The 12640-nt window shown below is 37.2% G+C and overlaps 1 protein-coding gene across 3 annotated transcripts in view; it reads right to left on the minus strand.

Annotated features, from left to right (window-relative positions):
• Positions 1-12640, minus strand: part of LOC122355866 (glutamate receptor ionotropic, delta-1-like) — a 78925-nt gene that overhangs the window by 47517 nt on the left and 18768 nt on the right. For 2 of the 3 annotated variants that reach the window (XM_043254446.1, XM_043254447.1), the window contains exons 1-2: positions 11345-11625; positions 153-358 (exon numbers count right to left, since the gene is read on the minus strand). In XM_043254446.1, coding sequence (XP_043110381.1) covers positions 153-358; positions 11345-11618 — 480 coding nt within the window. In that variant the 5' untranslated portion in view covers positions 11619-11625. Of the gene's footprint in view, positions 1-152; positions 359-11344; positions 11630-12640 lie in introns of those variants that run through there. The other variant, XM_043254449.1, reaches the window with a different exon arrangement.

Below are 12640 nucleotides of genomic sequence, written 5' to 3' on the forward strand. Positions count from 1 at the left end.
TCCAGTATATAATATAATAAAAAAAACCTTTTATTATTTAAAAAAGTATATTTATTACTCTTTACTCATTCCGAATGACATCTAAATACATCCTTCAGAAATTATGATATTTTACTATTTAACCATACACATGCTGTCACGACAACACGTACCTGGTGTATGAAGACCTGGGCAGTCCGGGGACTGAGCAACAGGATGGCCCGTCTGAGCGTGTCCCGGTAACGGTTCAGCTCCTCCATCCTCATTGTGCTGAACAGAGTGGAAAAAACCTTTGTCACATTCCGGTCAACCTGCTGCAGAGAGACGTCCAAACCCATTCGAGACGCCTGGTCCAGAAACCCACGCAGTCCCCGCACATCTGGAAGAGACCAATAGATCATAGTTAAAAACCAAGACTCTAAAAACTGTATTTAGAAGAAACGCGATATGAAAATAGATCAAATATAGACTAAATATTAGATTTGAGATCAGAGGTTTCCAGAGAGAATAACGTCCAACCTAATTGTAAATTTCATTCAGGGAAATTATGTTGAAAGCGATAGTAAGATCTGTGAAAATATCTAATTTTGTTTCACAAGAAAAAAGAAGGTCATATGGGTTTGGAACAACATGAGAGTGAACAAATGATGAGAGATTTACATTTTTTTTTATCAACTATCCATTTAACTTGAAAATTCTGTTTCTCGCTCTGTAGATTTAAAGGAGCCTCGAAGAAAGAATCCTGTTTTTTTGCCCCTTTGCACATCACGGCTGTCAAGTCACGTCGTGTTCAGTCTACCGAAGTGGCTTTTTGATGGCATAATCGTCTGGCACGGAGCTTTCTAACCATCTACTTGCCAAAAGGACATAAGAACCGTCCCCTAAATGGGTCAAGACGTGAGCATGAGGTTTCAAGGTCTAATTAGCTATATAGACCAATTATAAAAATGCATGCATATTTCAACTTGGCTCTGTGCATTTATGGTCTTCACTTTGAACTGTAATTAAATATTCATAGCTTGACATTGAGGCAGCTAAATATGTTGTGAAGAGCTGTAAATTTTTTGCACATTTTATCTTTTTTTTCCCCCTTGTAGTCACTGCATGAACAAAAAAAAACAAATCACAAGAAACAGGATACTTTCAAGAACCTATCAAAGTAAAAAGTAGTCTGATAAAAAGCATTACGAAGGGCAGTAAATGTTCAGCCCATCTGCAGATAGCAGGGTGTTAGCGGCAGCTTTATCTCCTCTGTAAACAAATCTAAATCAGTTTTTCAGTAGCTACGAGGCTCTCAATATTCTTAGTTTTATACTATATATTATTAAAATAGTATTTCCACATTCACAGTAGACATTACCATAGACAACCACTGCATCAGCCTAAGATCAAAGTGACGTTTTTTAACATTATGTCTAAGACACATGGTTAAGTACATTAAATGACCATCTCCCAATTGATCAGTATTATTATTATTATTATTATTATATTTTGCTTCAGGCATATATTTATTCAGAAAACCACACAACCCAGTTGTCAGGGTTATGCCACAACACAGGAAAGCTAACCAGGCATCAAGAATGATCAAACACCATATTATTTTGTGCGAACATATGTACTTGATATACTTCATAATTCGCTATCAAACTGTTTCCATGACAACTGACCATCAAAACAGATTACTTGCCCCACACCGGCCTCAGTGTGCTTTCAAAACAACAACCGGCAAAAAAGTCTAATCATTTGAGCATTTGCAAAGAAATGGAAAAACAAGTGGGTTTAAATACACTAATGAAAACCCTTTCAGCATAATTCGCAATCATCTTAGTAAGCTATTTTTAATTTTTTTTTATGATTTTATTTTTTTGTATTTAAATTGTTATTTACTTAATCCAAAAGCCTGCAAGTCATCTTACGGCATATTAGCATTCAAACACAAATATATATATATAAATACTTTTACTAATAAGATTTATAATTTTATATACCATTTTTAAACTAAATTATTAAATTGAAAAAAAAAAACATAATTGTTTTTATGACTCAAAGACATATTGTCATGGTTATGGACTTTTTTCTTCTGTTTTCCTTGTCTGTTTTGTTCCTTTAGGTTCTTGTTGTTTATTTGCTTATTAGTTAATTATTATTATTAAAAATTATCTCGGTCACCTGTCTGCTCCTCATTAGTCTCATTCAGTTTTATTCATTGTCCAGTATTAACTGTCCTGGGAAGCTTGTTTAAAGTTACCCTTCTTTGAATATCTGTTTTCCTAAAGATTTTAAATATATGATTTGAACTCATCTTCTTTGTTGTACGCTTTTATTTAGCCAGTATGTATCGTGATGAAACATTTAGAAAATTAATCAGCGAACAGATGAATTAACATCCCCTTAGCCAACAGAAACAAAGTGAAAGGAAGCATGTGCTATTAAAAAAAAGAAAGTTGACAAAAATTGTGAGGACTTCTGCCACAGTGAGGCTCTGTGTTTAGTGACTCTTATTATGAAAAGCACTGTTACTTTGGCATAGGACTGTAAACATGCATGCATACATTTTTTTGATTTTGAGCAAATTAAACACCAGTTAACACACGTTTGTCACTGATCGTGTGTTATGTAATGTTTCTGTCCTTCACTATGTTGATGTGTTTTGTGTTAAGAAATAAAGAACAGTTACATTTTTGAACTTTCACTGTAAATACCTTTGACACACCTTTGGGAAATTCTTGCACTTTTGGGAATTAACATTCATTTTTCTGTAGTTGACACAACACTGGCTCCCCTACAACAGGTAAATTTAACCTACGGGAGATTGAGTGGCACTATATTTAGTTACATTAGCGGTGCTTCAGTAAGCAATCAGTCTTCACTAGCACTGAGAAGTAGCACACAATCATTTCAAGCAGCTGTTATTTCTGTAGAAGAGTTTGACAGAAATAAGTTTGACAGTTTAAAAGGACTAATGCATGCTTTCTACAGATAAAGCCTTGGTGCTGTTAGCTCAGAAGTCCAGTAAATGGTTAATGTTACTTCACACTGAAGAATAAACTTGGATTTGAAACTTTTGAATACCTAATCAGGTTAATATAGGCTATATGCGCAGGATTTAAACATTACGCATCTAAAGAGATTTTAAATCAATTTATATTTGTCAAAAATCTCATCAGTTTCTATGTGAACATGGAAATATATGCACAAGCTACAGTATACGCTGAACCAAGCTTTATAAATGAATACCTAGGATTACTACGAGGGCTTGACATTAACACCCGCCAACCTGCCAAACGCGGGTGGATTTCAGCTGTGGTGGGTAACACAATCACTCCCACTAAAACATACGACTGCACCGAAATTTCGGTGAGAATGGTTCTGATTTTATTACATTCAGTGCATGTAAATGGTAATTATCAAAACATAACAACAAGGTAACGCCAATGAGACTCACACAGCTTGTCTGTGTGAGTGAATCTTGTGAAGAATTCAAAACAAAATAAATGCAACTCCACACAGAAGAAAAATAAAAATGTACGTTAGTTTTTATATTTATAACATACAGCCTAGTTAAGCAACATGATACGACCAGGAAAGTTCCCTGAAACCCATAATTGCAAATTTGACTTTATATACAAGAGTTAAAATAAGTCTCCAATGACTTGGAAATATTTGTGTGCAGTATTAAATCATGTAAAAATGTAATTTCCCTACAAGACAATTGTGGTCAGTGAAAATGCTGAGTGGCTAGTAAATTGCTAGAAAACCACTAGCCACAGTGGCTGGTGAGAAAAAAAGTTAATGTCAAGCCCTGATTACTACACATCACCGAATTCAATCAGTGAATGTCATATTTTGCTCCCTTCTTGATGTTGATACCTTTGGTGTGACTTAAGAATGATCCATTGACATTTCCAACACACAATTCCTCAATTTCCACAAAATCTCACAGAGATCAGTTTTGCCATACCATCATAATTCAATTATTACAGATACAAACTGAAGAAAAAAAACGTACTCTCTTGAGGAGACAGTCTCAGAAATATATAAACAAACAATGTAGAAATCTGTGGAAAAAGAGAGCTGAGAGAAGTCTTTTGAGAAACAAATTGGATTTGCTTAAAGAGTGTAATTATATATCTAAAGGCATATACAAGCTGCCGTCTCACTGGGCAAAAACACACGAGTGAAGGGGGTTTGGAGGGAATCAATGGAGCTCTAACAACTAACAGTTTGACGATCTTCCGTTTATTTCTTTGCATTGAAAATAATGGGCCGAAAAATAAAATACAATGCTTGTTGTTGAATTTAGACCTTTGTCTTGATTAAAGCAGCATGATGCTGTGCAACAAATCGACAGCCATGATGAAATAAGCAAGCTCATGTATGCAATACCCACAGTTTGATTTAGGCATAATGTTGCTGACCAAAATTAATGTGGATGCCTATCACGATATAGGAATAAGTTCATGAAATCACAACAACAAAGACCGTGTAGTGCCCCAAAATTGTTACTTAATAACCATACATTAGTTCAGTGTTTTATGCATGCATCTTCACAAGACTTGATTAAAGGACCTCAGGATGCTTGGTCTTTGCATTAAAGGTCATAATAAACAACCTTTCAAAAGATGCTTTTAATTGGTTCTGCATAGGGTTACGAAACATCGTCATTTGATCCACTACAGAGATATCTAGACAGTTGCTAGGAGATGGTAAAATCATTTCATCTGTGGGTTCTTTTTATGATTCTGTTTGTGTCTCAATCCACCGGCCTGCTGTACTGAGATCCGGGGGCCGGAGTGTGAGTATTGCTCATGAAGGCCATGGGGAACAGTCTTCCTGGAAAGGCTTGGAATACTTATGTCCTATTAAACGAGAAGGGGGTTTGGTTGACATGCTGTTGATTGGACCCACGTGACAGCATTGCAGAATCTTCACAGTCCTGAAGACCGCTGCTCATTTAACTGTATGTGACATGAACTGCCCAAAGACACAGGCAGAATGTAAAACGAGGCCGTTCCTCTCTATCTCACTTACAGAAGGGTTCTGCTTGTCTTCAAGAGGGAGCCAATTAAGAAAGGTTCATCATCCTCTTGTGCAAAAGCAGCAAATTAAGACACAAACTCTATTATTACCCCCGTATTATGACATAAGAGAGAGACTTCAGCATAAATCGTGGCAGTTCAACAACGTTGACCAGAGGACCACATTACAAATATAGACAAATACAAAACATATGCCTTTCATAAAACCAGGACATTTTAAAAACCGCAAATGTAAAAGCTATACAACAGATTGCATGTGTGCATGCGAGAGTGCAAATGAAGTCACTTCTCAGAACAGGTGGTCGTAGGTGAAAGACACCATCAGCTCTATACTAATGCAAAAGGGCACATTACTCATGCTAAAAAAGGGACACTCTCAGCTAAAACCAAGACATCAATTAATCTGAGAACTCGCTTACAAAACCAACTTTCACAGGCCTGTGGGCCAGCTTAATGTTGCTTATGAAATGCATAACATGAAAAGATATCAACATTAAGATGTTTTATTGACACGCTTTATGGAGGTTGAACGTACACAGACATACTGTAAAAGAGGGTTTCAGGCAGCTCAAGGGAGAATCAGTTGCCAAGAAACTGACACTCGCACACCAAAATTAGGAATAATCTAACATTGCATAGAAGTTGAGTGACGGCAACATAAAAGACAGTCATAAGTATTTTAAACCAAACAAAAACGTTCTTCTTTCATTAGCATAGGTGTAAAGAGTACTTCAAGATGCTCAAGTGGCACTAGTGCTCAAGACCTAGGAGGCATACAAATGGAAAAACCAAAAAAACAGCTCACTTGTGCAGAAAGCAATTGTGTTTAATTGTGTTTCAATAAATCAAGGTCGTCAGCGAAGTCTCAGTGAAGCGGAAGTGGTCAGAAATGGCATAAGTACACTAGTATCCTAGTAAAATTAAAATTCAACGGTTGTGCTGGGTTCGGCCTCATCACATATAACATGTTCATACTTAGTAAAACGGCAAAAAAAGATACTTAGTAACTAAATACATTTACACAAATACTCCACGCCATTAGATCATGGAAACTATTAATTTAGTTGAAAACCAGATTAATTAGCAAAATTAATTTGTTTGAAAGGTTACTACAGAAGTGTCCTTCATTTTTCTGTTCACTCCAGTGAAGAGATAATGTTAACTTCAAACGCTTTTCACCGCAATTCTTCAAGGCTGTTTACTTGTCCTTCTAAAAATAATAGCCTGAAATGCAGTTGGCTAGAATAACTGAGTAAAGCGATGCAAATAATGAGATGAGTTTCTGCAATAATATTCAAACAGACATAATTAGTGATAACATTTTTAAAATTAGCAATAAAAGAGTCCACAGCTTTAATCAAGCTTACCAAGAGAAAACCCATGCTATAGTATAACAAACTATACATGCCACTGCAAATTGATTCCCAACTAAATCCATTTCACAATGTTGTGGCATTGATTACAGACTAATCAGCCAAACAGAGGTAACTTTCTGTATTTTTATTGATAGTATATAAAAAAGATAAAGTTCCTAGAGTTCTGTTCAGTCTGATTGGTTATTATTTCCCACTTATGCAGGCTATATACATATATAAATAGATAATATTGATATATAAACTCCTGGTCTATGCTGTATTGTTTAAGTGAAGTTGCAGGCACCAGTAATGTATCTATCAGTGATAAGGAGGAGGATGTTTACGAAGTGCTCAAGGGTGAGAAATGGGAGGAAGAAAGTGAGAAAAACCTATTTACTCAACTCAGATCGAGCTTTAGATGCGTTTAGAGTTATAATGTCTTCTCACTTGATTCACATAGAAGCAATCACGTTTTAAGACAAAGTGTGAATCTGTTATTAATTGCATACAGATCCAAATATGACATTTATATGAAACCAAGGTGCATGCAAACACAATCCCTCTCAAATTTCACTAAACAGCTGATCTACTTTTCTGATATTTCCACCATCTGTACAGGAGTAACAGCTCACACGGATCAGTTTTCCCTGCGATCAGATTCTGGGTATGTTTAACACACCCGCAGCCTGTGGTTTTCAATTTGTACTGCCAGTGTCCCTGCACCAGTGGAACAGAAGTGATGAGAGCAGAACTGAGACTATCTCAAGTAAATTATCTTCTCTTTTTCATGCAAGGTATCATAATGTAAGATCATTTACGGATTGCCCCTTAAATGTCACTGCTTTTTATACGTACTTAAACCCTTTTTATTTATTGCATTTATTTTTAATATAGAATGTGCTGTGAACATTGGCATATTTGATGAAATAATGGTTTTGTTGAAAGTCTTCATGAAATCAAAATTGACTTTATTCACTTTACTAGCACACACTGCTAGTCTTGATGTGAACAATTCATTTTAAGTTAACGCACTAATATTTCATCAAAACCTGAACATGTACTTCCGTTCTGGAATAGCGTTCCTTTTTCTGATGATGTCAGTTTCACAGCTCGGGCCAGAATATCCTTAAAGTTGTCATTGGTTGCCATCAGTTTTCTCATAGAGAAAAGAGATTTCTCAGTGATAGCATAAAAACACTTTCTTTACTCTGCCAAAATCATCTGTTTTTATCTAACCATTCTAGTCCATGTTGCTTTAATGCTAATGAGCTCTGCTGACCCCGCCTCTCTTTTCCGTGAAGTGACGAGCAGACTGAAAACTTCAGCTGTGAAACTTAACAACTAGTAGATTTTGAGGAAAGGTGATTTGATTCCTAAAAATCCTTATACAAGATAAACCTGGATTATGAATGATTTGTGTGAACATAGACACATTTAGAGGATTGAGGATCAGTCCATTCAATTCAAAATGAAAGTAAGGTTTATCCTCTGCGTATTCAGTGGCTCAGATGTCGGGAGTAAATGACGCTTAATCTCCAAATCTGAGACATCTTGTCTTCCCTTGCACCAGAGTCGACACAATAGTGGACTGATGACAGCTCATTCAGGGTGGGTCTAAGGTAAGACAGTTGTCAATCAACTATCGTGGGAGGGGCCTGTGCAGAACCATGTCCTTCTGCCAGGAATCTCAGAAGCTTGATTTGAGACATGAGATTGGATGGATGTTTTGACGGGGGGAGCAAACGACAGACACTGTGAATGTGGAGTCAGGCCTCGGAGAGGCTTTTTATTAACAAAATAAGTGTCCAAGGGGAAAAAAGGTGTCCAAAATAAACGGGCGGCGTTGGTTCCCTCCACGCACCCTTCCTGGACCCACGAGGACACCATCGTGAATGCAGGGCAGAAGAGAACGGTCTCTTGAGGAGAGGCACGCTCAGCATTTAACACCGGCGGAGACAAGGCCTGATTCACTTCAGGTGTGCCTCGTCACACGCTGGCAGAACTGTCCAATCCCACGCCCCTCCTCTCACACACACCCACTCCCGTCAGGAGCCTGGTGAGTAAAGGATGGGGTCATGGTGATAATAAGGGGAGAGGCAGCTGACTCATCACAATGTGTACACAAAAAAACCCTCCCCTCTGTACAATATTCTGTTTTAGCTAGAATATGTCACTACACTGAAATAAAGTCAGCATCAACGTCCAGTTCACACATACTTTAAAAGCAATGGTGTAGATTTAGTTATGGGCACAAGGAACACAATGTACTAGATCTATGCCTGTTTTGTCAAGCCATAGCAGTTATGACTGATTGCTAAATAAGCACTGAGAATCATGTTTTTATTTGTAAAACGCCTACTCAATGTTGTCCATTACATTGCCTTAAGCAGTCGTTTTTTAACTCGGTTAATAGCTGGGTGAACCACTTGTTGAATCACTTGTCTAAAGGAAACATTTACGTTTAATCATTTGATTACACTGTACTTCATATTATTCATTGAATAAACGTGTAATTGACAAATATAGAAAAATGGACAGATAGAACAATATATAAAATCAGAAAGACAGAACAAGATGATGAAAGATAGATAGATAGATAGATAGATAGATAGATAGATAGATAGATAGATGTCTCTTCCAATGTTAAAATAAAACCTACAGCCTGGCCAAAAAGCCTCTTATCGGTGTGTCTAGTATTTCAGGCCATGAGACACATCCAGAGTGATTGTCCTCCTGTAGGAGGGTGCCATGCTCAGTGTTGAGAGCTCTGCACCGCCATCAATCATGTTTTATGTCTTGATTGGGGCTTTTCCTCTGACCTCTGTGATACAGTTTGAAGGATGTTACCTGCTCCAGGGTGTTTGGTGGTCTGACTCATCTCAGCCCATTGTCAGAATCTGCCTGAAGCCAAATTCAGCAGTGCATATAGCCTTAGCATAAATGCTGAGCTATTTCGAGCGCAGAATAGCCGCATTTTCTGAAACAGATCTCAGCTATGCGGACCACAAGGGAGCTCTGCTTTGACTAGGGGGATTAAAATGGCCCATCATGGATCTGAGTCGCTTTTTATCCAGACCTTTGAATCTGTGATGGCAGCCTGTTAGCACAGCAAACAACCCCAGGAGAAAGCTATGGGCTAAAGAGACTTGCTTCGGATAATGGGGATTTTAAGAAGATAAGATGGGAACAAAAGAAAATTGAGCCTGCGTGCTTGTTAGTTCACTCAAAAATAAAAAATTCTGTCATCATTTATTTTTCCATGCAGCAACAATGAAAAAAGCAAGGATGTCAACCTACAAAAAGAGCAAAAAAAAAGTAGTCCATCTTACTCATCTGCTATGCTCCAAGTAATTATACAGTAAGTCATTTTTCACTGATAATCTTCTCCTTAAGCAAGCTGTTACACCTTGAAGAAATCATTTAGAATTAATCAACCAAGACTCAAAAGTCTGTTGTGCAAAGTTACGCAGATTTGTAAACAACACAAGTCTGAGGACACATCATTTTTGGGTGAACTATCCCTTAAAAAGACTAGTTAAATAAGTCAAAAAAATCCTTTGTTAAAATTAATTGTTACAGAGCCTACAGCACTGTAGAGGAGACTCTCACAGTTTAAGTGTTAATTGGTGTCAGTAGTAAGTACAACTAATTTTTATGAGGGAGCTTTATGCTTGACCTTCTCCAACAAGATCTTAAAATTTATTGTGTTGTTTTCTGAAAACAATACACCCCACACTTACAGTTAAAGCTGCAGAACTAAAGACCTTATTAATGTAAACAGCATATAACGCAGAAACACTCCTGTCAGCAGATTCCAGGAACACTCAAACCTATAGATACATTTTATTGCCAGAGAGAACAGAGAAGAACGATTATCAGCTAAGGTGCTTCAAGCCAGGAATCATCCCGGAAGCAGGCTAAGATTTAGACAAAACCAAGACCGCATCATCCTCAATCTACACGAACAGAAATGAGCTAGAGGGGTGAAATCCCGGGGGGGACAGTCTTAGGTATTAAGGGATTTTTTTACTGTTTATCTGCTGGTTTGAATTAAAATGTTTCCTACATGTTTTCCATTTACACTCCGATTTGAAAATGATTTTATGTTTTTTAAAGCTGTTTCTTACATTGATCATGGATGCAATTATTTGATATGAAATACAGTAAAAACTATAATATTGTCCAATATTTGATGTATCTAAAATAACCATTGTCTTTTTTTGTAATTTCTTCCTGCAATGACACAACTAAATTGTCAGACAGTCTTTAGTGCCACACAATCCTTCGGAAATCAATATAATGAAGCATTTTTTATTATTGCCAATACTGAAAAAAAATATTTTTTTAATGATTCATTCACATTTAATTCATTTAAAAAAAAAATTGTGGTCTATTAAAAATATTGACTTCAAACTTCAAAAACAATCAGGCTACACTTTTTTTTTTTAAGTTTAGGATGCACGGTTAAAGGTAAAGGTAAAAGGTAAAGGCAAAAAGTAGCAATCGGTCTTGGTTACATTTGGAGAGAGGTCAGGTTAATATTATAGCAGACGTCTGACACAATTCTGGATTGACAGTTAAACTCAGTTTCCATGGAGCTGAACATCACTGCCTCAAAAAAAGATTCAGAAGGTTATCCAAGTCCACATTTTATATATCCTGAAAGTTTTATGCTTTTCAAAACACTACAATGCTGAAGCTAGTTAACAACTGACAGTTTGCCTTTTAGTTTGCCAGAGTCCAGCTGCTCACATCAAATTTTAACTTTAGAGCTGATTTCTTTGTACAATGAAGGATTTTTTGAAGCCCTTCTTATGGACAGCATTTTTTATTTTTTTTTGCTTTGAAAAGTCCTCCGAAATTATGCACCAAAATATCATGACGAATTGTGAATTCTAGCGCATGTCACAAAGCTGTCTCCTTTTACATCAGTGTCCCTCCTGCCCTTTCAACTGGAGTTGGGCCACTCACCGTACTCGCTGTCATAGAAAACGATGAACTTGTGCCAGCGGAGCTCAGAGACGAGCGTGATCATGACATCATTCAGACGCACGGGAGGGCGGGCGGCCAGCGTGTAGCGCTCTCCGTCAGGGCTGGGATTGAGTTGGCACTCGGCGCGGGGCGTACCGTCTCCGTTCCTCTGAATGAACAGGTGAGGAATGTGCATGGCATCCGTGAGAGACTGCAGCGCATTTGCTGCAGCACATCCCGTCGACGACACCAAAGCCAGTATCCCCTGATTCATGAGCTCACAGGCTGGAAAGAAAAAGGGGAGAAAAAAAAACGGAACACGTTTAGGCTAGAGAAATGAAATCGTCCAGGTGTCATAGGTACTACTTTACAACAGTTAAGCACATTAACCATTACAGAACTTATGGTCCATTTTCATCAACCAGCAGCAATTAATGTGGCAAATGTCAGGGCGATCCCGCAGAGAACAGGTGCGATAATGTGTCCAGATTTCACAGGGCAAAAGTAATTCTCTTCAGTGCATTGCCATATGCTGCTAATTTATTGCTTCTGTTCAACACCAGTGTAACAATTTCTCAAGGAAATTCAGTTAAAGTGGACATATATAATTAATGAGATATGACATTTTCCAGGGTACATATCTGACAATGTTCCTATTTAAAAAGCGCATTGTGACATAGAAAAATAGTACCATTCTCAGCTTTGTTCGCTGGAGGATTGTTCCCCCCCGTAGTATATGACTACAGCAGAAAATCATTCCATTTATGCATCTTGGAAAAGAGGTATATGTCAAAAACACTTCCTTCATTCTTCATTTATGCCGTTATTTCCAATCATTTTCTCATATTTATACAAATCAAAAGTAGTTAGGGTACTTTGTTGTATTTATTAGCACTGTAATGAATATTTTATCATAGATTCCAGAAAGGGGGACTGCAAATTAATTTTGTCTGTGACAGCACAAAAAGTTTTACAACTGCAAAAGCTGGAAAATCAATTATTAATAAAACCAAAACAGCATTGAAAATGCACCATGCCCATTGTACAGAGAGCAGCTAATGGAGGTGGAATTATTTCCAAGTAAAAAAAAAAAACATAACCCAGTCATTTCTGTAACTTTCATTCAATAACTGTTTGTCCTCGTTTCCCCAGAGATGCTGCGTGCTAGATTTATTTCAGCAAAGCCTGGATTCAGATTGGCAAAGGTTTTAAAGCACAGTTCTCTAAAGAAGTAGGTAGATCAATGGATTATAAATCCAAATGAAAATTAGAGGAAACACACAGATTTTTTTTTTT

This window comes from Puntigrus tetrazona, chromosome 12 (assembly GCF_018831695.1).
Source record: "Puntigrus tetrazona isolate hp1 chromosome 12, ASM1883169v1, whole genome shotgun sequence".
In the NCBI taxonomy this organism is placed as follows: domain Eukaryota; kingdom Metazoa; phylum Chordata; class Actinopteri; order Cypriniformes; family Cyprinidae; genus Puntigrus; species Puntigrus tetrazona.